The sequence below is a fragment of the Sminthopsis crassicaudata genome, chromosome 2 (genome assembly GCF_048593235.1).
Source record: "Sminthopsis crassicaudata isolate SCR6 chromosome 2, ASM4859323v1, whole genome shotgun sequence".
NCBI classification, from domain to species: Eukaryota; Metazoa; Chordata; class Mammalia; order Dasyuromorphia; family Dasyuridae; genus Sminthopsis; species Sminthopsis crassicaudata.
In genome coordinates, this window is record NC_133618.1 from 508,220,828 (window position 1) to 508,245,992 (window position 25,165).

Genomic DNA, 25,165 nt, shown 5'->3' on the forward strand with positions numbered 1-25,165 from the left:
AGTGAAGAGCAACAGTAGCACTAGAATAAGCAAATGAAATTCAAATTTCCCATAAGTAACGTTACACCCCACATCCCACCTTCTCCCTCGCAACTGGACTATTCTTTTAAGTGTGGAGAAAGCCAAAGGAATACCGTCCAGAGTTTCTTTTAGCTTCGGCTTTTGTTGTTTTTGTAACTGGTCATTTTACCACCTTTTATTTTCTAAACACTTCCACTCCCCCCCCCCCCCCAGGCCTGCTGCGGAAGAGCAGCGTCGCCCAGGTGTTCATTTTCACCTCCGAGGGGCAGGGGGCTTTTAGCAGTTGTGGCAAGAGTAGAGAGTGCCGGGAGGAGAAGAGAGAATGCACGTCCGAGCTCTCGGGACGGGAGGGCACTGGCCGCTTGCACAGCGGGTGGAAGGAGTCAGTGGACAGCGGGGAGAGTAGGTGGGAGAAGCCAGAGTTAGAGAAAGGGAATACGTTATGACCGGCAAGGAACACATGGAAGGAAGGAAGACCAGCCTAGGTCAGCGGAGGGCCGAAGAGGCCGAGCTGGGTGGCGGGGCGCGGAGGAGCGGGGTGGTGCTTGGGGGTGGGGAGGGCTGGGCGGGGCGCTAGGCTGCACCTTGCCTATTCTTTCGCCCGCTCCCTCTCTCCACCCCAGGGGCCGCCTGCGCCCGCCCCTCCCTGCCCCTCCTCCCATGCAATAAGGGGAGCGGAGGGGGGTGGGGGGAGGGGTAGCCGCGCGGCAGCACCTAAGAAGAGCAGAGCCGGGCCGGCCGTCGGGGGTGGGGGCAGAAGATCCGGAACATCCCCGGCCCGGGCTGTAGCGCGCGGGGCGCTCCCCCTGGAGAGCGGGGAGAAGGGGGGGCCCCCGCCGACGCCCCCAGGCCGGCACACCTGGCTCCCCGGCGCTCCAGCCGCGCGCGCGTTTTCTGGAGCGCTTCAGCCCGTCGGGCCGGCCCGGAGCCGAAGCCAGGATGACCTGCCTGGACCCGTGGGTTCTGTTGCTGCTGCTGCTGCTGCCGCTGCTCCTACTGTTCCGAACTACCAACTTCTATTTCAAGATCTGCTTCTACTGCGTGCTATGCGTGGTGGCCTCCGTGGTGGCCTCCGTGGTCTGTTTCCTGCGCCATGGGGGCCGCACCGTGCGCAACATGAGGCAAGCGGGGCGCCGGGCTGCGCGGGGGTCGGGGTCCGGGCGCCGGGCTGCGTGGGGGTCGGGGGTCCGGGAGTCGCGCCGCGGCGGGCGCACCCGGGCAGCAGCTTCCCAGGCGACTCCTTCCGCTTTTCTAACTTTCTATTTTCCCTTTCCCTTCTTCCTGCTCCGCCTGCCCCGGCTTCCTGGCAACTCCTCGCCTGAACAACTTGGGAGCTGGGAGGGAACCACGCCGAATCCCGAGCCCGCTTCCTTCTCTTGCCGACTGCAAACTTTCCCCTTCACTCTGTGGTTCCCCGTTCGGGAGGGGTCGGGAGAGAGCGGCGTCATAATGCCCCGCTCCCCTCCGGGCCGCCTCCTGTAGGACCTTCAGATAGCTTCCCTCTTCCCCCTGTCCCGCACGCTCTGGGGGCCGGAGGCGGGGGAGCGTGGGGAGGGAAGGGAGAGCTTCCTCCCGCAGCCCAACTAGAGAAAGTGGAGAGCAGGGTGCCCCTGGGAACTAGAAATGAGCATGGACTACCTGGGCCCTTAGAGCCGGAGCCTGGGGGGCAGCTTCCCGGCCCGGGTATAGGCGTTAGAAATTGCAGGGGAGCCGCCTTTCTTTTCACCGAGGAGGAGACGGGGGATCCCTCAATGGAAGTTATGCTTGAAATGAGTCAGTTGCGCGGGATCACTAAAGCTCCTAAGAGCAGACCTTGAGTGCTGAGAAAGAAAACTAAGCACAAAGCTAGTTCTATGACACAGCTTAGGAGAAGGCTCCTAATTGTGGTCAGGAACCTGGAGTAGTCTTGTTTCTCCTCCCTTTTTCCTGGGAATTGGGTTGGGATGAAGCAATGGGCGTCATTCACCATCCCCAACTCCCCCTCCCCCCACCTGTGGGAAGGCTTGTCAATTTCTGTATTCGATGTTCATGAAGCATTTTACAGAGTACATCATCGGGGAGGGGGGGGGTCTAGGGAAACTTGGTAGCTTCCAAGTTCAGTGAAGGGAGTGGGACTGCAATTATCCTCCTGCTAGGGTTTTTCGGAATAGATTTAGGCTGGCTTACGGGGGCTCGGTTCTGTTCCGTAGCCCAGGTGCCACACCCATCCCGAATCGGGCATCACCTGAGATCGGTAAATCTTGTCAGAGCCAATGGGCGATCTGCCCTCATCCTGCAGGCTAGGTGGAGCCGAGGCTTCTGAAAGAGACTGGAGAGTGTGGTGCCCTTTTTTTTTTTTAATGGAAATTCTTTCTTGTTGTCTCTTTGGCTTAAAAAAAAAAAAGTCTTAGTGTTTGTTTTGCTATCTTTCCTTCTTTGTTCTCCTGGGGTGGTTTTGGGCTCTTTGCAAACCCTTAAAGTGATGTACTGGAGCCAGTTGTTAAATCCTTTTAAAATCATCCTTGACTTTGGTTCTACAATCTGCCCGAGGGGAGGTGGGCGTGGGTGAGTATGCTTCTGACTCGAGGCAGTTGCTGGGCTGGGCAAATAGTATCCGTGGGATCTTGAGTTTTTACCTCCGAAACCCTGGAATCTAATTAACCAACCTCCTAATTTGACAGATGAGGAAACTGATCCCAGAGGAGCCCTAGGTAACTTGCTCAGTCATATAGAGGCATACACAGCCCAGTTCCCTCTTTTACAGAGACAGCTGAAATTGTCCCGTGGATCCAATTGTCAACATTTCCATTTACACCTCAGAAATTGACAAATGCTACAAATGTGGGCTTGATATGTTTTATTGTATAGGCAAATGATGTAGAAGTCAAATAGAAACAGAAAACCACAAACTAACATCTTTGTTTTATTACACTTTTAATTACTTTGTTAAACATTTCCCAGTTTCACTTTAATCTGCTTCTGACAGGTTTTTGTTTTTGATGTTTTTAGGGCAGTAGTTGGTCCCTTCTGATATAGACTTAAGAAAGTGATGGGGAAAAGTCTAATACAAAATAAGTTTCTTGGACTCTTTTTTTCTCTTCAGGGAACCAGTTAAACATTTCTTTGTATACCTCAGCCCAAGAGGGTGAAGCAATTTGACTTTAGTCAGATAGATCATTGAAGGGATTTTAGAGGTTATCTAGAGTCAAGAAGTAAAAGCTACTAGAACCCAAAATCTAACCCTCTGTCACCTCACTTCACCTCATGGATTATAACTTTAGCCAGAGTTCCAGTAAAGAACAGCTTACGTTGTTTTTCATGTTGTTTTCAGCTGGTCGGACATAGATATGAAAATTGTTTTCACTGCCACATAGATGGGGAAACCGTACGGAGGACTAGAGAGAGAGGGAGAGGGACTACGTGGTCACCTGCAGTGAGTGGACGAGCTGGCCTCCTGATCCTCAGTGATTTTTTTTTTTCCCCCCAACTATACTTGACTGTTTAAGTTTAGCTAGGATCTTTTTGTCCTGAGTCCTGAAGGTTTCAGTGAGTGTAAGCATTCACACTTCCACTCAGCAGCCCTGTGGGAATAGATCTTGTGACCCCCCTCCAGAGCGCCGAAGGAAAAAAAAGGAATGCTGTTGGGAGACAGATTCTGCCTTAGGCATCCTCTGTAGAGCTTCTGTTCTGAAAGATATTCTCGAGTAATTGAGTGAAAAGGGTTCCCATTTCACCAGGACAGATAGGGCCAGCCCTGTATTGGACCCAGGCCCTTTTGGCTCTGACAGACTGTTGCACCAATGTTATTGGCTGTTCAGAGGGCAAATAGCTCAGCAAACATTTGGTAAGTACTAACTTTTAGTTAGTACTATCTTTTGTCCTTTTATTTTAAAAATCCCCAGTATTTAACACAGTGTCAAGCCTATGATTGGGGATTGGGAAGAATATGTGTTTATTAATCACATAATAGTGCCAGGCGCCGTAGCTAAGTAAGTGCTTTACAAATATCTCATTTGATCTCACAACGATCTTTTGAGAGAGGAGCTATTATCCCCATTTTATAGCTAAGGAAATTGAGGCAGACATTAGTTAGATATAAGATGGGGCTACATTTGAACTTGAACATTTTTTTGACTCTGGGCCCAGGGCTCTATCCATTATACCACCTAGCTTCATAAATAAGTGCTTAATAAATGTCAACTAGACTGTGTGCAAATCCCTGTTAATGCCATTTAACAAGCAGAACCAAATGCTTTTCTCTTTTTAAATAACTGAAATTGAACAAGTATCCCTCCTTATAGTCTGGTAAGCCTGGGATAAGTCTGGCCTAGTTGGTACCAGTCAAGTCCATTGCAAGGATGACTGTTGCTCAACGTGAATGATACCAAAAGTAGATTGAATTTAAGTTATCTCTTAACCAAATGGTTTAAGCTTTCCCTTATTCTGTTTGATTTGGGGGGGGGGGGAGAAGGGCACACTGGAATTTGAAACTGTTTTCTTAAGCATTGACCTGTGATCTGTATAGTGGGGAAAGGGGTGGGGAAAGTTATGGCTTTGGGAGGCCCAGGGTATTTCAGGATATGGCCACACTTTTGCACTTGGGGTAATTCTATTCAATTCTTTATTTAAAATTCAAATATCTATTATTTGTATGGCTTTATACTGGGCTCCTACGTAGTCAAAATAATTTAACTGTTCCTGCCCTCGGGGATCTTTTGAGGGGGCCAGCATGAATACAAATAAGCTAATGCAAAATGTCTCCCAAGATAATTTCCGGGGTTGTGTGGAGAGCCGTTATGGGAGAGAGAGGTATTCCAAAAAGGCCTATTCTTGGGGATGATTCTTGAGCTAAGTATTGAATATTGGGGATTCTGGGAGAGAAACTTCAGGTAAATCAGTATTTGCCATTTCCAAGTCTTGTTAATGGGCTCAGCTTTCACTTGAAAATTTCTATATTTTTCTTCCTAGCCTTTTCTGAGGTGATAATACAGCACACTTGAAAGAAGTTTATTGTACCCTTTAAACAATCCCCCAAGGCTTCCTGCCTCCTCTGGCCTGGACTAAAGGGACTAGGAGAAAGGCTGGGCAGTTTATATAATTTGCCTTGCAGCATCCCTCTTCATTCCCCACCCCTCTTCCCCCTCACTATGGGTCTTGGACAAGACTGAGATTTGTCTTCACTGACTAATGAAGGCATCCCTCTCCTTTAAAGGTTTCTGGAGCCCATGTGTACTCCTAGTCTTACTAACAGTTCCCCCTCCCCCAATTACACAATATCCTATTCAGGCAATACTTTAGTCCCAGACTTTCTCCGTGCATTTTCACATTTCTTTTTCTTTCCCTCTCTCCCAAAACAAAACAAAATGTGCAGGTCAAGCTCTGTATTAGGTTATTTCTCTGGTAGATAGACTAGACTAATGGAGGTTGAGGGTTAAGGAATATACTTAATGGTGGGATTTTCAGGTCTTCTAGCTGGTTGACATGGAAAGATCATGTGTGGTACAAAATCTCATTCAATCATTTGCTACCTACTTCCTTTAAAGTGGAACCTCCCTGGGTTATACTAATCAACTAGTTTCAGCTAAGGGCCTACTTTAGGTCAGACTGTCTCAAAGTCATTGATCCTTGCTTTGTCTTTTACTGCCTCGAAAGACTAGGGATTTTATGGGGAGCTAATCCTTTGGGCAATAGAAGGGAGGGTATGTGGTCTATTGAGGCCCTAGTCTCTGGGCTTTATGGCCTTGAGGGTATCGAGAGGAATAGGAGTTGTTCCATTGTAGGGACTGAAGCCCAAAGAGAAGCACTTAGACCGAAGTATTCCTTTATGGGGCTTGACTGAATGCCCACTACAGTGGGAAATTTAACCCTTCCTAAGTCATTCTCTCCTCCCCCTCCTTTGCTTCTCTTTACCTGTACCACATTTGACTGTCTCTTTGTGAATGCTTTCTTTCAAGGGAATTTGCATTTGCTGTTGATCTCTGTCCCTGTGTGAGGGACTACTGGATCCTGGTATGCTCCCTATCTTAAAATGAGGAAGCAGCCTCAAAGTGATTGTAATTTACCTCCATAGTCGTCAGATATGGGATTTGAGAACTCAGGCTTATTATCCAAATGCAGAATTCTTTTATACTACTCCAGATGTGGCCCAGAGAAGCTTTTCAACCATATCTTTGTGAAACTTAGGGATACATTTGGAAGGGAAGGATTCTTTAATGAGGAATGCCCAGTTGTCCCAAAAGAAAATATCTCTTACATTCCTTTCTCTTGGTCTGGTCTATCATTAAAGGAAGAAATTTTTCTCCCCCTAGGCTCCTTTGCTTTACAACTCCCTCCAAAATTCAGTCTTCTTACAGAGGTGTTAGTCTAACTCAAATTAGGTTGAGCAAAAGCATACTTTTAGGATTAATTTATACTGGCTGGACCATTTATTTTGCCTGTGACTGACCTAGTCAACTGATACATTTCTTGAATAACTGCTTTTACACAATCCTTGCTAAGAATTTGAAGTCACAGAGGAAACATTGATCCTTTCCTTCCAATTAAGGAGAATATTATGACTTAATGAGGCTCTGTTGCAGCCTGATCCCGAATTTATTCTGGTACTGAACAGGGATAATTCAACACAGAACCATCCATATTCTCTCCTCTAGTTCCATTAGCCCTTTCTCTCTTTTGATCAATAAGTACACTTTTGCAAGATTTGATCTCTGTCCTTGTTTAAGCTCTATCCAAGCTGGAAACCTAGAGCATGCACTGGTTAGAAGTCATTTTCTAGGCTGATGTCCAAATAAAAAATACATCTTCCAAAGAGGAGGCCTTTTTCCCTAGTTTTTCTTAATTTGGGTCTTTCCTATTTCTACAAACACAGCCTCAGAGAGAGCTGAATTATCTTCACAGAGCCAGATCTGAGCAACTTGGTTAAGGGAAGATTTCTCTTTTTCTAAAACGCCTTATTTTTAATACCTTTCCCCTAGTCTACATGCCCCCTTCCAAATTAGTGCTTGGTCTTTTCTCTTCTTCCCTAATTCCATTAAAATTTCTTCTCTTAATTTCAGGGCTTGCTCTTTAAATAGCACTCAAGTTCTTTAGCTAAAGGATGGTCTACAAGCATTTATTAAACACTGTGTGTCCTAAACACAATGCTAAGTGGTGAGGATATAAGGAAAAGGCCAAAAAAACCATATTTTTTTTCCTTCAAGTAGTATATATTTTAATGGATGAGGCACCATGTAAATATACATACACATAAGATTTATACAGATAATTTAAAAGGCATAAGTAGCTGGGATGGGTAGACTAGAAAGAGCTTGTTGTAGAAGGAGGGATGGGAATTATGTCTTGAAGGAAGGACAGGGAAACAAAGGCAAGCTGCTTAACTTCCTCTTTATTTCTCAGATTCTTCCTCTGTAAATGAAGAGTTAGATGGTCTCTGAGGTGCTTTCCAGCTCTGTCTGGACTTTCTGTATATTATTTTCAAGATATTTAGGAAAAAATCACTACTTCAGGAGTGATAGTAAGATTGTGCCCAAGATATCTATAATGGTACAGGAAAAAAGATTTCTGATATTTATCTGTACTATGTGGGGGCAGTCTCTCTGGGCCTCAAAAAGGGTTGGATTAGATGGCCATCAGTTCTTCTACCCCCAGAGCTATGGTGCAGTATAATGACAAAACCATTGGTTGCCCTCGTATCCAGTAAAAGGGAGTTAGAGAAGTTCAAACTGGAAGATTGCTTACAAACCTATGATGAAATAGATTACCTTTCCCCTACTGAACAGAGGGGATCATGGTACAAGGTGATAGCGTTATGTTGTATCCCTGGAAGATGATATCCATGGTCCATCTAGAAAGTGAGCCAAATGGAAAGATTTTTTTGTTTGTTTGTATTTTTTTGGATAAGGGGCTGGTAGAACAGTTTTCTTCTTCCCAGATTCCCATTTTGCTGGGGCTCCTCTGATTTCTATGCAGTGCCTAGGCACGGTCCAGAATTTTGAATGTACTAAGGTTTAATAGGGAAAATTTTTGTGCTGCCTTTCTAAGCTGGGGGGAAAAACAGTCACTTAGTGGTTTGTCTGACTAAAAAAACAAGGGTCATTGTTACGGTTGATCTTAAACCTATTCCAAGGTAGTTCTAGAGGAAGGAAGCTAATTTGGATCCAGTGTGGCACTATGGAGACAGGAGAACTGTTTGAGTCCATAAGATTTCATTTTAGCAGGTAGGGAAAAGGCCTGGAGAATATGAAGAAGGCCACTGGATGGGGAATTATAAAATTTAAGGTAACTGAAAGACAGAAAGGGGTCAGTTGGTAAAGGGTTTTAAATGTCAGAGAGTGTCTTTTCTTTGATCCTGAAGGTCACAGCCACTGGAGTTCATCAGGTCAGGGAGTGATGTGCTTAGACCTGTGCTGATGGGAGTGATGGAGTGGGAAGAGATTTGAAGCAGGGAAACTCACCAGAAGAGTATTGAAATAGTCAATGTGGGAAGGTGATAAGGGCTTGTACTGAGGTAGTAGTTATGGGAATAAAGACTAGAATATACAGGAAAGGTATTGGAGAAGATAGAAGCGACAAGACATAGCAACAGGTTAGGTAAGTGAGAAGGCAAGGCTTAAAACTAGGGTGACTGAGAGGATGGTAATCTCTTCATTGCAGCATAGACATTGAAGGTAAGGAAGGTTTGGGACAAAAGAATGAGTTATATTTGGGACAGACTGAGTTTGAGATACTTTTGGGGAGATATATACACACACACATATACATTAGTGATGTGAGATTGAAAGTCAGTCAGGAAAGGAGTTAGGGCTAATGAAAAATAGATCTCAGTGGAGAGAGGGACCAGTAGGAACTTGCAGGGCTGATTGGGTTGAGAGAGGTGTTTAAGGATAGAGAAGACTTGGGTTATGTTTAAAGGCAGTAGGGAAGGAGTCAGGAGATAGGAAGAGAGGTTAGTGAGAGGAGGGTGGGGATGATAAAGGAGGCAGTTGGCAAGAGAAGAGAGGATGAGACGGGATCAAGAGTTCACCTGGATGGTGTTACCTTGGTAAGAAGGATCACTTTCGTAAGAAAGGGAAGAGGAAAGGTGAGGCTATTTATTGCCTGTGAGTTGAAGAGGTAACTAGAAAGGACTCCTATCAGATGGCCTCCATTATTTTCATGAAGCAAAGTCTTAAGCTGAGTGCAAGGGAGGAAGGGACACCATTGGAGCACTTGAGACCAAAAAGACCAAATGCAGTCATGAAGAGCTGACATCACTGAAAGGAATGAACAGTGACATCTCCATGATAAACATCTCAAACTCAGCATGATGATCTCCAGGCACTTGAGGAACTTGCCAATACTAAAAGTGGGAAGATGTTGAAAGGTTTGCCTTGTTGTAATTGCCTTGCCCAATTGGGAGTATGTAAATTTGAGGTTAATCCAAGTAGTAAGATTTCAGCTGCAGGTTAATCGAACAGCAGATTATGGGTATTTAAAGAGTTGGGGTTTCATAAGGCATGATCTGTGATGTCATTGGAGTGTTGAGAATATTACAGAGTTGACAGTAAAAAAAAAAAAAAAAAAAAAGAGTTCCTTGGGAAGGAATTCTGAGGGATTGGAGGTTATGGTGAGGATGACAGGATTATTAAGGGTCATAAGACAAAAAAATGCAGTAATAAAAGATTATGAACAGATTTTGCATTCATGAATATAGAAATGGAACCTTTGTGGGTGGTGGTCATATCAAGGGTATGGCTATCTCTGAGATAGTGGAGATGGAGTAGAGAAATAGATAGGTCATGGGGATGGAGTAGATTGAAGAACAGGGAAGTTCAGATGTTAATATATATGTTAAAGTCCCTCACCTAATATAAGGGCTGAGCCTGAAGCAGAGCTAGACTGTAAGCCGTGCAATAAACTCCTTCCCTTTTGGAAGGGCCATGCTTTCTCATTGCTACATCTGTCCTTAGAGTCAAGGTGGATGGGACAGAGGGACCACTAAAATGATCAGAAGTCCGCATATGAGTGTTGGAAAAAAGTTTATTTCTTTCTGATGAGAAAGGATACAGTTTCTGACACACAAAGCATGGTGTGAGAGAGACAGGCAAGAGATAGACACAGACTCACATGGGCAAAGGGCGTTCCCATTTTATTCCCCAACCGGAGCTTTCCTCCCCACCCTGGCTTCTTTCCCTTTTGGCTGGGGTTTCTTTAAAAAAAAAAATCAGATAAGAAAGCCTGAGGTTAGCAAATACCTAATAAGAATGTTTTCCACTCAATCCTGTCCCTGTCCCCTAGGAACTTCCATTCTATAAGGGGAAGATTGGGGCAAAGAAAAGATTTTCAAATCTGGTTACTACTCCCTTACAACACCCAGGCCCTGCCCCTAAGGAGCTTACATTCTTACATTTGGGCCTGGTGATAACCCCTCCCCTCCATCCACTACTGGGTTTCAGTTTTCTAATTTAAGTTTCATTTCTCCAACTTAGTTTTTATACTGTGGAAACCAAATCCATTTTTCACAAAGTTCAGATTCTAATCTAAAGACTCAGCACACATTATCGTTGTTCATTCCTTTCAGAAACGGCAGCTCTTCATGACTGCATTTGGACTTTTTGGCCAAGATACTGAACCACTTTGCTGTTTGCTTCTCCAGCTCATTTTACAAATGAGGAAACTGAGGAGGGTTTAGGGACTTGTCCAGGATGACAGATAGTCTGGAGGTTGGATTTGGAGGGGGTCTTCATGTCCGCGGGTGTTTGAGAGCCCAAGGCCTTAGCTCCATCCTACATCCCCAGCGAGGGCCATCCAGTCTAGTAAGGGGGAAGAGGTGGGATAGTTTTCACTTTTGGACAACTCTGATTAGAAAATTTGCTTTCTGAGAGAAACTCCCAAGTTTGCTGCCTTTTTGTCACATTTTTGCCCATTGTCACACAGCTATCTGAGGCAGCATTTGAACTCTGGTCTTCCTGATAGAGAGATGCTAATGTTAGGCTATCCATATTCCTGCTCACTTTTTATCACTTTAAGCTCCTTCATTCCCAGGAACAAAAAAATCTTCCTTTTTTCCCCCTGTAGTCTCATGTGTTCATAGGCCTAGGGTGATAAGGAACCTTAATTGTTATTCACTGATTTTGGCCATATCTGGCTGACTCTGTGTGACCCCAGCTGGGGGACAAGCTGCCGGCTGCCCAAGAAACCTTGAAGACCATCTAAGTCCAACTCCCCCATTTTGCAAATAGGGAAACAGTCTAAAAGAAGTGAACTGAATTGATGAAGATCACAAAGGTAGGAGTGGCAGGACCAGAATTTGAACCCAGAATTACTAGATATTGGGATCATTCAGGGATGCATGTTGCCTCCTAAAATGAATATAACAGCATGGTCACAGGCTTTAAAATACCTTGCGTCCTTTGATCCAATTATCACCTGTGGGGGAGTCGAGTAAAGAAAATAAAATCTCTTCTATTCCCTTCAGGGATGGGAGCTCTTACAGGATAAGTAGGACCAGCATTATTGGGCCCATTTATAGATGAAAAAACTGTCCAGGAAATGAGACTCAACTCTGGAGCCACTCAGGGCTGAGACAGGAATCCAGCCTTGCTGATTTCTAGTTCAGGTCCCTTTCCAGGATACTGAATCTCAGTACCAGTACATCTGTATGTTTGTATCTCTCCCCTTCCTTCTGTCCTATAACTTGTGTTTATTTTCTCTGCTTCTGCTAATGCAATTACCAAAACTGTTCTATTATTCTTGCTGATGCTCAAATAGGGAAAGAAAGAAGAAAACAAGCATTTATTTAAGCCCCTAATACATACCAGGCACTTTGCAAATATTTGCTCTTCATAAGAACCCCAAAGTATTTTCTCTTGTCCCCATTTAATAATTGAGGAAACGGCAGACAGGTAAAAATGACTTGCTGAGGGTTGCCCTGCTAATAAGTATCTGAGACTGGATTTAATAATGATAGCTAACATTTATATGGCATTTCCGATGTATCAGGCACTGTGGTAAGGGCTTTACAATTATTATCTCATTTAATCCTTACAACAAGCCTTCAAAGTAGGTTTTATTATTATTATCTCCCTTTTATAAATGAGGAAATTGAAGCAAACTGGTTAACTGACGTGACCAGATTCACACAACAAGTTGATGTCTGAGGCTGGATTTGAACTTGGGTCCTCCTGACTCCAGGCCCAGTATTCTATCTGCTGAGCTGCCTCTGGGAGCTAACCAGTTCACAGTCACTGTCTTCTCCCCTATAGTATCATCAAGAGATTTGTCCGAATTTTTAAGTACTTTTACGGCCTTCGGTTGGAAACGAAAGGTGAAGAGAAACTGCATGAGGACAAGCCATGCGTCATCATCTCCAATCATCAGAGCATTCTGGATATGATTGGTAAGCGGGGTCCCTGCTGGATTCTGGATTAGGGGTGGGAAGGCTTACGACTGCCTTAGAAACCACTGGTGTAGTTCACTTCTCCCCTGGCTTGAGGGGGGAGCCTGTGCCCGGGGGGTGGGGGTGGAAGTTGGCTCACTGGAAAGGAGCCATGATAATTTGGATTGGTTTTCTTGAGTCTTTGTATACACGGTTTGTAATGGGTACCCTGGCCTTCCAGGTCAAAGATGCTCTTAGATCATGGAAAGGGATGGGAAACCATTTTTAAGTTGTATATTTCATTTCATCACTGATGATTTTATTTGGGATTTCTTCTCATTTTACTTATTTGATCAGATTTGTTGAGTTCGTTACTAAGTTACTCATTTGGGGGCAGTTAAGGGGCGCAGTGGACAGAGCAGCAGCCCTAAAATCAGGAGGACCTGAGTTCAAATTTGGCCTCAGACACTTAATGCTTTTTAGCTGTGTGACCCTGGGCAAGTCACTTAATCCCAATTGCCTTGGGGGGGGGATAATAATTTAAAAAAATTATTCTTTTTTTTAAAAAGGCCTCCTTAGGGTCTAGGTACACCCTCTGTGAGGCTTTAGGCTTCTCTTACTACTCCATATAATCTGCACCTGGCCAGTCTGAATTACTCAGCATTTCCCAAGATCTCCTGTGTTTTCCTATTATCTCCATAGCATTGTTCATTCATTCTGCTGCCTCTGCCTCTGCTAATTTGGAGGTGGCCCTCATGGATGGGTTCGCTGCCCCGAGGACCATCTAGGGTGGGGTGGTCTTTCCCTTTTATCTCCCTCTGACTCTTTGCTGGTCTTAGGTCTGATGGAGATCCTTCCAAGAAACTGCATCCAGATCGCCAAGCGGGAGCTACTTTACACGGGCCCTGTGGGCCTAATCATGTATCTTGGGGGTGTCATCTTCATCAACAGAAAGCGGACAAGCACAGCCATGTCAGCGATGGAGGAAGTGGGAAACATCTTGGTTCAGAAGAATGTGAGTCTGGCTTAGTGTCAAAGGTGCGGTAGGGGTCCCCTCCAAGGGGAAGCTGGGGCATGGCAGGAACCTGGAAATGTCTTCCTAGAAGTTCAGACCATTGGGATCTAGTTCTGACTCTAATGCTAACTCGCTGTGTGGTCTTAGAAAAATTACAGAAAGATCCTCATTTTCTCTGACATGTGCTCAAGGTGAGTGGGAGTGACTTTATCAGAGATGCTGTGGAGGGGATTCCTGTGCAGGAGTGTTGGGCTGTTTCAAGGCTAAGATTCCAGGGAATGATATCAGAGATAATTTTTCCCCTCTTTTTTCTTTCCCTCCTCTCTGACAGCTGAAAGTGTGGATTTATCCTGAGGGAACACGGAATGGAAGTTATGACCTTTTGCCATTCAAGAAGGGAGCCTTTTATCTGGCTGTCCAGGCCCAGGTGATGCATTTGGGGACAAGTTGGGGAAAGGCTTCCTTCAAGAGCCATTTTCGGGGAAGGGGCGAGGGGAGGAATGAGACCGGCAGGGTGATCTAGTCAGGATTGCTTTTGTCTTTGCATCTCCAGTCTCTAGCTCAGCTCCTGATACGTAGTACTTAACAAATATTTGATCGATGGACAAAAGGGAATTGACTTTTCTTCCTCTACCCACAACCTTCAGATCTAGAACTTTATTCCTGGTTAGGTCAGAGTAGTCACTCAATACTTCCTCTAGGAGTAAGACTAGGAAGCCATAGTGAAGGAAGACAGTGGCAGAAAGCATCTTAATGACAGGAAATGAGAAAGAGGGAGTTCAAGACAAGTGACTTCAGTTTTATTCTGTAAAATAAAGCAATTGTGGAAGGATTGCCTGGCATAAACATTTACAAAGTGCCCACTATGTGCCAGGCACTCTGCTAAGTGCTAGGGTTACAAAAAGAGACAAGGCATTCCCTGCCCTCAAAAAGTTCACAATTTAATGGGGGGGGGGAGACTGTGTAAGCAAGCAGTAATCTAACTAGGAAATAATTAACGAAGGGAAAACACTAGTAAGAGCTCTGAGAAAGGCTTCCTGAAGAAGATTAAGGTCTTTCTTTGGTTAAGACTTAAGGAAGCCGGGCGGCTGAAAATGAAAAGGGAGTGCATTTCAGCATGGGTAAAAGGGTAACCAGATAATACATCCTGAATAGAAAGATGGAGTGTCTTGTTCTGGAACAGAGAGAAGACCAGTGTCATTGGCTCTAGGAAGGGCTTTAAATGCTAGGTAGAGGACTTTGTATTTGATTCTGGCAGCAATAGGGAGCCATGGGAGTTTATTGAGTAGAGGAGTGAGATGGTTGGAGCTGTGTTTTGGGGAAAATGATTAGAGTGGGGAGAGACCTGAGACAAGCAGCTCTGTGAAAGCCAGGGCAGTAGTCTCGATGTGAGTTGATGAGGTGGGGCACCTGACTGGTGACAGTGTCCCAGGGGCCATGGGGGATGCATACTCGAGGTGTTTCAAAAGTAAAGTGGGCGCACAGATTGAATATGTGGTGAGAGTGGCCAGTGCATCTAGGGCTGAAGGAGTAGGAGGGGTGTTGCCCTCTCAGTAAGAGGAAAGGTACAATATGAAGCAGCAGGCAGGTACGATTAGATGGGAGCGTCTCTTTCACGATCGCTCTTCCCTGCAAATGGTAAAGATAAAAGTTGAACCAGGTTCCACTGTTCCTCGTTCCTGATGTCCAGAAGCTCCTTAAGTAGGACTCTTCGCCTTGCCCTGGCTCCCAGCTGTTCCAAAAAGAATCTTACAATAGTAGACTCCATTTTTTAGCTTTGTTTTTTTAAAGCCCCTTTGGCTGACAGCTGTTGGCCCTGGGGCTTCTGCAGTGAGAAAAGCTTTTCTGTAGAAAGCAGGGGGTGTTTCTGAAGGCACTAGGAACATTCAGGCAGACATGAGGTCTAGAAATGGCATAGATATCACATGATCTCAACCACCTCCTCCACATCCTCCGCTGATGATGGAGGAAAAACTCAGATGAGAAGTGGGTAGGCTGGGTAGTGCTTGGGTTTTATTTGGCAGACTGGGTGGCTGGCTTAGGCGTTCTCAGGCTTATCCCTGGAGGAGGGGGAGAGACTTCTAATTGGGCTGTCCCCTGGGCCTGGGGCCAAGGGAGTGGCCCTGGGCCAGAGGGAGACCTGCCACGTTTGGGAGAGCCCCATGGTTTAGCCCGGCATATTCTCACTGTGGCTTGTTTGCCTCACCCCAGGTGCCAATCATTCCTGTGGTGTATTCGTCATTCTCTTCCTTTTACCAGCCAGAGAAGAAACTCTTCACATCAGGTATTTCATGTCACTGTACATGTGAATGTGGTTCTCTCTTGTATTTCCTTTCCTCACTCTTTCTCTTGATCAATAAGGTTGTTTTTGTTTTTATTGCACCCCCCCATCCCAGTGATTATAGAAAGATTTTTGCCCTTCCACACGCCCAGGCCAGCCTGAGTCTTTCACTTGGAGAAGAGTGAACCCCAAATTCCTTTTGGGATAGTAGAATAAGTTCCCCCTCATTTTACAGATGAGGAAGTGGAGGCCCAAGAAAGGAAGGACTTGAGCTTGTCCAAGGTCCCACAGCTGGTTACAGTAGGGGTGGGATTAGATCTCGCAAACTCCCAGGCTGGTGTTCTTTATGGATGGTATTTCTTGGTTGAGCCTCCTGGGTTCTTGAAGCTTGGCTCAGAGGTTTACTCTACAGCTAAAAGGATTAAAAAAGACTGTCAGACCTGCCTTCCCTTAGAGCTCTAATACCAGAGGCACAGTATTGATCTGCTATTGGCAATATCTAGGGTACCGGTACCTCTGCACCAGCTTCCTGCGAGCATTCTTGTGCTTGGAATCCTGACTTTGCATAGCCTATGCTAGCTACTTAATTCTGCCCGCAGCTTTCAAATAGGTGAACCATAACCAGGATTCAACAGATAAAAAAAGTCGAGTCCCTTGTGTTTTAAAAGGAACAGCAAGAATTGAGTGGAACAGAATTTTGGGTGCTTTAGGCCCCATTCAGCTAAAGCATTTTTCATACTCATCTGAAAACATCCTTGGGAAGGTGGCAGTAGGGCCAATGCAGATAAGGAAGCCAATAAAGATTTGATCTTTCCCAGTGTAAGGAGCTTGTATTAGTCAAGTGTAACATAAGACCTTCTTGGCCCAGAATTCAAACCAGTGACATGTGGAACAACTGACGGAGGTTTATTTTTCTTGGGCTTGGGGTACTGAGGAAAATCAAGGAAGCCCCTGGTCCAGATCCCTAGAAGCAAAAAGCCCTTGGAGATATTGGACCCTTGGGGGAGAAGATGTTTGCGTTGGATGGCCTCACACATCCACTCCTTTTAGTGTGGCTTAACACCTTTAAGTAGACCGTCTGCCTGGGGATCGGGTCAAAGGCTAGTCCAGGGAAAGGGGCATCTGTCCTTCGTGTCTGACCAGACTGTAAGCTGCTCCTCACGTGGCTCAGTCTCCTCTGTGTAGGCGGGCTAATGAGCTTGGGCCGGGGAGCTCAGGGCTGGGCTTGACTTGGTATCTAGCTGTCGTGACCTCCCATGACAGGAGAACACTGGGGGGGGTCTCAAGTCTGGCACCAGGACCTGCAGGGAGATGAGTGGGTGTGACCGTGTCCCAAAGGCCCCTAGGTGTAGAAGATTCCGCGTGACTAAGGAATTTTCTAAGGAGGCTCTGGCCTCTGCTAGGTCAGGCAGACAGGGATAACTGTACAATATCCAGAACAGCTGCCGTCCTTTCTGGAGACACTCAGGGGGTGGGGGTGGAGAGAAATCATGGGCCCACGCCACTGGCAGGAGCACTGGAAGGGGCTCTGGTGCCACAGAAAAGCAGAGCATCCCCTTTCCTTGTTTCTGTGGCCCGAGGGTAAACGGGAGGAAACCAGACCTGAAGCCGGGTCCGTTTCTGGGGAGCTCCAAAAATAGCCTTGGGGGGGTTGCCTTGCCACAGCTCCTACCTAGGGGGACTCTAAATATCCCTTCCATCATGGCATCTGTGCTCATGTGATTTGTGTACCAGGAGTAAGAGTTACGTTACCTTGGATGACTTCTCCCTCTGCCAGCCTCTGCTTTGTGAATCACTCTAGTACCCAGCCACAATATTCCGAGGTTTTTGTTCCCGTGGTGCCAGCAAAAACTAGGTAGAAGGCGCTGGGGTGCCGGTTTTAGAAGGAGGGGGCCGTGCTTCCAGTACGAGAACAGCCCCCGGGACCTGTTTGGTCGCATACAGGGGGTCCCTGCGGTGTGTTAGGGAAGGACCTGACCCTGAGGCACCAGAATGCATCTAGGTCAGCTGGACAGCAGTGCCCGCAGCAACGGCAGGACCCATTTCTCTCTCACCTTCTTGTTTCCAGGAAAGATCAAAGTAGAAGTGCTGGATCCAATCAAGACAGAAGGCATGACGGTGGATGACATCCCCCAGTTGCTAGAGACCTGCCATTCTCTCATGAGAGAGACGTTTTTCAGAATATCTGACAAGCTGAATGAAAAAGGGACCAATGGCCCAACCTCGCAGCCTGTGCAGTAGCCCTAGACACCATCCCCTGCCCGTCTGCCCAGGGTGAGAGGATGAACAGAGGGACCTCCCCTTTCTGTTGCCAAATGTCATGGTTTCCACCTCCCTGGTGCTTCCCTTTGGCTTTCATTCTGGGTCACCCTTTCGAGGGGCTCCGGTCCTTACCAGCCGTGAGTGTGGCTTCTATTTTACACCTTTCTCCCCGTGAATCCTCCCTGCACTTGGTCTCTGAGCCATCCTCTCTTTTATCCCACATGCTGAGCACTGAGGTCCTGGGCTGAGTGCCCCTTACAGGAGAACCAGATTGCCATCTCTCTGGAGTTTGAATGAATGACTTGGGGAGAGTGGGGGGAAGCACCTGTATTTGGGGGCTATACGGTCTGTCTTGTTGGCATTCAAGTTATACCCTGCCCACTGGTGCCCAGCTCGGGCATTAGGAACAAACTCCCCAGACTCCCATTGGCACAGCAGGTATGAAAATGCCCAGCCTTCTCCTTCCTCGTTCTCTGAGCCTTTCTGTCTCTTAATGCTCGAGTCCTGGTACTGCTCTGGGGAGCTGCAGAACCCCCTGGATAGACAGGCAGCCTTTGCTGCTGACAAAGACCGCGACCCTCTTTGGCACTGCTTGAATTCCCAGAAACCTAAGCGAGAGGTGGTAAAGCCGAGTCCTTAAATCCTTGCCCGCTGTTCCTGGCCTATGGACATGGAGCCTTGGGTGGGGGCTGGTTTATGCTCATATCCTTACATCCTAAGCCAGGGAGCAGAGTTCAGAAGGTTCTCCTTGTGTATAAGGAGACCCTGCTGCTTTACAGACTGATGGAGGAGAAAAGTGAGAGAATGGCCTGAGCCAGGGAGCTTCTGGAACTAGCAGCCCGGCCTCGGAGCTGCCCTCTGAGCACCAGGACGAGGGGGGAGTTCCCACACCCAGTAGGGTGATGGCTGTGCGAGGGTCGGAGGTCAGCGGATAGCTCGGGACTCTTCCCAAGCTAACTTTAGTCAGCGGGCCAAAGGAGAGAAACTGATGGGAGTCTCTGATAGCAGAGACTACGAGCTTGCACCCTGGAGGGAACAAAGTCCAGGCCTTCGCCCCTTTGCCGGGGCCACAGTGGCGGCTTCCCTGTCAGCCTGCCGTTCTGGTCCACACGTGCAGGGAGATGCACTGAGGTCACGGTTCCGGGGATCTGGGGTTGCCAGGCAGCCCCTGGGGGTGGTCTTCCAGGCTGAGGGAAAGGGCTGGCACTCTGGGGCTCCTCTGCTGCTTGTGTTTCACAGAAGCCCTCCAGGGCTCACCATCTTTCCTCTTGTAATCAGTGTTTACAGAGAAGAATAGTAGCAACTTGATTATCTTGGGGAGGGAAAGTTGGAGCGTCTCGCTCTAAGTAATCTCAAGTTAAATCTATTAGATTGTTATAGTAGCACTTTTACTGGGGGGAGGGCAGAGCCAGAGAAATTGAGGTGGGGGAAGATGAGGGGAGATCCCGGGCTCTTGCAGCTCTGGGAGAACAAGTGGGATCCGCAGCTGCCTGGGGGGTTTCTGTTGGAAAAGTGCTTCTGCTGGTCAGGTCTAATATTGTGAAAAAATGTATGCTTGATCTAAATTGCACAATTTTTGTTTTTCATAAAGCAATTATTTGAAAAGCTCTTTGAGTTTCACTTATTGGGGGACAGAAGCTTGGGTTTGGATTTGCCCCTGTGGCTCTTCACGTTTCTCTGGGTCCAAGGCGCAACGGTGGGTTTGAGCGGTTCCTGGTGGGGTTTTTATGACCAGAGGCCAGTCCCAGAACCCCAGAAAGACGGCCCGTCGTGGGTGGGTGATGCCAGACTGAAAAACTCGCTGGGCCTCTGACTTCATTGGTATGTGGGGAATGAGAGGAGTACCCCAATTCAGGTATTGCCTCCTCAACAGCCTGGCATCTTACAGCTTCCTAGGGCCCTGATCGGTTCAGGGGCCGGCCCAGCTTCCCCATCTGCATGTTGCAGAGATTTGTCCAGATCTTCCTGACTGTCCACTGAGCCTCCATAAATGTGCCTCTGACACAGGCTGGCTTTGGGACCGAGTCACTTCTTCTCTGTGGTCTGGACAAGTTTCAGGTTGCAGAGAAGGTGCTGACTTTAGTTGGGAGGAGCTTTCCCACCAGGAAGCTCCCTCTGCCCAGGAAATCCCGAGTCCCAACCCTGTTCTATCCGCCGTCCCTCTGTGGCAAAAAGCTCTGCACGGCCCCCTCCCGCTTTAGAGGAGGTGGGCACGGACCATTCGGGCACAATCCTCTCGCTGGTGATGCCGGCAAAACCACGCAGGCTTAAACGCCGGAGGCCTTGTCACTCCTTAAAGTTTACATTTGGGAAAAGTGACTTCAGTTCGTTATTCCTGACTCGGCCGTCTCCTGGGAGAGCAGCACCTGGGATCTGGAGAGAGATGCACATCACTTCTCTGTTGGCAGAGGGACCAGACTTGGGAGACCGGCAGTTCTTGCAGTCCTTTGTGCCCTCTCTTGTTGGTACGGGACGGGAGCCTGAGAAGTATACCCAGGGTGCACAGCGTTTAACGGGGATCCCTCCCAAAGGGCTGTTTTTCAAAAGACGAACCTTTAACTTAATGCCCCACCCATAAAGAACCCCCCTGTGTAAGACTAAACCTTGGTGTGACCCATTAGCCAATAAGTACTTATTGAGCGCCTACTACCAGCTGCTGGGCTAGGAACTGAGATAAAAGTTAGCTAGACCTCGCCGTGCCCCCTCTGCAAAGAAGCAAATTCCATCTGTTGATATTAAAGCTTCCAATTGGATGATTTCTTCAGGGGCTTTTAGCCCATCAGATGCATGAGCTGATGCTTGTCATGGAGACGATATTGTAAGGCTCCTGGCACTTAGTAGGCACTTAAATGCTTATTCTTCTCCCTCTTTCTCCATCTGTGTAATACTTTGAGATTAAAAACTATTTACGTGTTGTCTTAGTTGATCCTCATAAAACACTGCCAGGTAAGGAATAACTACTATTACCCACTCTTAGCCTAGATGGAGTTCAAACACACAACGAGTAATTGTTGGAGGAAGGACCTGTCTCCTAATTCTAAGTCTCAAATTCTTTTCCAGGATGTTGAGCTTCCACTCTTTGGGAGTGATAATTAACAGTAAATATAATTGATCACCTTGCTAGATCCCCAACAGCTTTGATGTTCTAACAATCCCATGGGAAGGGCAACAACCATCTCTCAAGAGAACCAAGCATGAGAGCTCCTGTCCCCCACATCTTAGAGTAGCTAAGGAAAATCTTTGAAATGGGGGGTGGGGAGGTTATAATTTTAGCATGTATTTTTACTTCATGGTTGTAGTCTCAGGAAATACCAGGTCTCATTTCTTCCTTATGTTTTATTCCCTCTACAAACAAGCACTTAGCTCTTACTTTATTCTAGGATATAAAAATTTAAAATGACATTCTCCCTGTTGTCCTGAGTGTGTATTCTATGCAGGCAAATAAGTCTGAAGCCTGGTAGGAAGCAATAGGGACAAAGGCTTTCCTTAGAAAGGAGGAGAGCCTTGTGATGAGCAGAAGCTTCTTAGCCTTGGTTGCTTAAGACAAGGAAGGTCCTACCAGAAGATAGCCAAGCTGCTTCTGAATCAGAGGGGTCAGTCCTGGAGAGGAGCTTGGAGCTCCTCTGCCCTGAAGACTAGCTATTTGTGGGGAGTTCTTCCTTGTGCCAGGGCCTGGGGGGTTGTAACCGGACATACAAAGAATGAAACAACTCCTGCTTTGGTGGGGCTTAATTACATATCTAAGTCTGTGTGGAACAAATGTAAACTCTATGGCACTGACAAAAGGAGAGGTTTCATTTAGACCAGAGGTGAGGAGCAGCTGGCCATACAAGGACGGCAACATTTCTAAGGCATCCACAGGGAGTGACAAGCTGCACCTGCCCATTGCTTGAGTTCTACAAATTGATAATTTTGTGTAACAATGTAAATACCCAAGCGGCCCTTGGTACAAAAAGATAAGGTACCTTAGGTAGAAGGTAGAGTTTTGTGCTAAAGGGAAAGGGGTTCTTTGAGGCAGAGATGAGATCTACACTCTAGGCTTGAGGAGTGGATGTAAAAGCATAGTCGTGTGGACCAGTTTGGCTGGTTTGTGGAGTATGGGAAAAGGAATGATGTATTGTGAGATTGGAAAGAGTGTTTTGGTTTGTTAAACTACCTAAGAGGGAATTTGTACCTGATCCTAGGGAGCCACTGGAGTTCATTGAATAAGGGTGTGGCAATCAGATCTTAGCTTTGGCAGTTAGGAAAATCAAACTGACCTGAGGGCAGGGAGTCCAAAAGTTCATAGATCTCAGATGGGATAATAAAGTGACGGGGGAAGACTTTTCCTGGCTTATCCAGCTTCCTCCTCTCCAAAATCTGTCCATCCCATTACAACTTTGTCTCCCCAGGTCAGCTCTCTCATCTTAAGCTTCCTTTGGAGAGAGGCGAGTGTCACCTCCCACAGAAAGTCCTGGACCCAATGAGCTGGTTCCATTAGTACTTGGGTCTGTATAGTAGGTAATGTAAGTAGCAACTGACAAAGCAAAGAAAGGATTAGGAAGCTTGGGATGTCCTGGCTTCCTGTGGGCTCAAGTCTTAAAAACAAGAAAGCGAAGTTTGCATTGCCAGTGTCTGATAATTTATGCAGCAATCTAGGGAGGATCTAAAATGTGGTGAGCATAGGCATTTTCACTGTGGAATTCCCTCTGCTAATTCTGATCCTTACTCTATGAACTGACCAGAGGTCCTCACGCTTTTTAAACAGGGGCCAGTTCACTGTCCCTCAGACAGTGTGGCTCCAGATGTATGGGTATATAAAATAGGTATACAGACCACTGATGACAAGTCACAATTTCAGGACCCCCACATTGTGTTAGGAGACCCAGCTAGGAATAAGTTGTCATTGTAGGGCATTGTACTTGTCATCTATTCCAATTTCTTGGCAGTCCGCAAAGCCTACGGGTACCTTCTCAGAATGCTTTAAAGGCATAAAGTCAAGTACATAAAATTACAAGGAAACCAGTGATGTTAAAGGTATAAGGTTTTTTTTTTTTTTTTCCAATTGGTGGATCCCTTGCTGAAATTCACAGATCCTGAAGCTCTGTGTCCCCCGAGTTAAAAATCTGATCTAGACCAGTCCCCAGGAACTGCACCTGCAGAGACTGACCGAATAGTAGGTTGAGAATTGGAAAGGAATTTAGAGATGGCGTCCAGCCCCTTCATTTAACAGGCTCACTGGTTTTGCCCCATCACTAAGCTAGCGGGTATCCTGAGGCAGGATTCAAACCCAGCACTACAGCACTCCACAGCCTGGCTTCTGCCCAGTGTCACTAAGTAACAAGCGGCAGAGCCAGGATTCTAGCAGACCCAGCCAAAAGCCAACGGGCTTGGGTTACCACGGGGCTGTGTTGCCTCCTGAGACCTGCGGTTTTAAGTGACTACCCATGGGGGGGATTTGAACCGAGACTCTCCATGAGGCACTGATGCTTTTTAAAAGCCCTTCATTTAATTTTTGGCTTAAGCCGCTCATGGCTTGGAGAACACCTGACTGAAAATCCTCATTCTGACAAATTGCCTGTGACTACAGGGATATCATTTCATCTCTAGTGGAATGACCAAACTTGAACCACATTTCTTGTAGGCTTGTGGTGACGAAAGTGATTTATAAAGGATAAAAAGGAGAGGAAATTAATTTTTGTGTCAAATTTCTCATAAGAGTTTTTGATAAACAATTTGTGAGTATAAATGAGTCATGTGCGAGTCTTTGTGACCACTTGAGGTTTTCTTGTCACAAATCCGGTGGAGGTTGGTTGGCCATTTCCTTCTCCAGATCATTTTACAGAAGAGGAAACTGAGGCCGACCAGGTTGAGTGACTTGCTGGCTCCAGAGCTGGCACTTCCTGCACTATCTGGCTGGTGTGTGTATGCATACACATAAATGCCATATATCTGTATATCTAGATACGTAACCAAAGGCAATTATTGCCCAAGATAGAAGTTAAGGGTTCTCCAGAAGAAATGCAAACTTAAACGTATGAAAAGATTCCTATAGGTGAACATATAACGACACACTTTGTGACAGTTCAGGATTGGAAATGAAGGAGATGCAGTCAGGTGGAGAATGGCTAAATAAAACATATATGAATGTTATGGAATTTTGCTACTGTGCTGTAAGAGATGACTATAAAGAAGCCTGGATTTACACAATTTGCACGACCGTGAAATGGAAAGAACCACCACACAGCCAGCGAAAGTGAATGTTGGGAAATTACACAGAAGCAGGGGGCTTTCAGAGAAGAAATAAAAGCCCTCTCCCTTCCTCTGGAGAGGCGGGAGGTCCAAGAGTGCATTGCACATATTACAGATTTTTTGGATGTTTTGATCAGGTTTTTTGTTTTGTTTTTTCTTTTAAAAATTAAAAATATTGTCATACGGGATAGCTTCCTGGGGTTGGAAACGGACATACAGGGAGAAGTTTCACTTATGTTTTTTAATAAAAGGTAGCGATAAAAATTTATGAAGGAGAAAGGGACGTGAGCCGCCTTATCCTCTCCTTTCACTGACCTTTTGAAGGAAGTAAGACATTTTAGGACAGACAGAGGCCCAGGAGATTTAGGGTTGTGCAGACAGTTGACCCAGAGTTCTTGACAGCTGGACTCCAAGAAAGTGAAGTTTGCATTGCCAGTGTCTGATAATTTATGCAGCAATCTATGGAGGATCTAAAATGTGGTGAGCATAGGCTATGTGCCCACTTGCCACATGCGCGGGACGGGACCGGGTTCTCTTTGGTGAATCTCCTCGTTGCCCTGCGCTCCGGAGAAGGCTGGCCTGGCGATACTGCCCCGTGTCATGTTCGTGCCCACGGTCCTGTGGGTAGCCATGCAGTAGTGTGTGGCGGGAAATGGCCCCAAAGCCTGGCACAGGGTCGTGCTCCAGTGGGCTCGGACTTCCTCTTCCCCGGCCACAAAGGGACGTCGGTCCCGAGGTAGGCTGGACGAAGAGGGCCGTCCCACCGCAGCCGGGCAGCTTCCTGTCTGCCAGCTTTGAGTGAAAGAAAGCATTGCGAGGGTCAGTCAGGCCTTGCAGGAGACTGACGAGAGCAGTGTTTGAAGGCCAGGGGCCGCAGGATCCGGTTATATTTGCACTCGCTCACGGCAGGTTGATAAGACTGGTTTTTATTTTGACAAAGGTTAGATTGAACATTGAACAAATACTGGTTTCTGGGTGGGTCGGTCCAGGGAGACACACATTTTTCCCCGGGCCCTGCTGC

General features: G+C 46.6%; 1 protein-coding gene across 1 annotated transcript; it reads left to right on the forward strand.

The window, feature by feature from the left end:
- The first annotated feature begins 700 nt into the window (after positions 1-700).
- On the forward strand, positions 701-19,518 carry AGPAT2 (1-acylglycerol-3-phosphate O-acyltransferase 2). Its single transcript, XM_074294078.1, has 6 exons — positions 701-1,142; positions 12,243-12,376; positions 13,195-13,370; positions 13,702-13,797; positions 15,582-15,654; positions 17,720-19,518. The coding sequence occupies exons 1-6, from the start codon at positions 961-963 to the stop codon at positions 17,890-17,892; spliced, it is 834 nt and encodes a 277-aa protein (XP_074150179.1). The 5' UTR covers positions 701-960; the 3' UTR covers positions 17,893-19,518.
- The last annotated feature ends 5,647 nt before the right edge of the window (positions 19,519-25,165 follow it).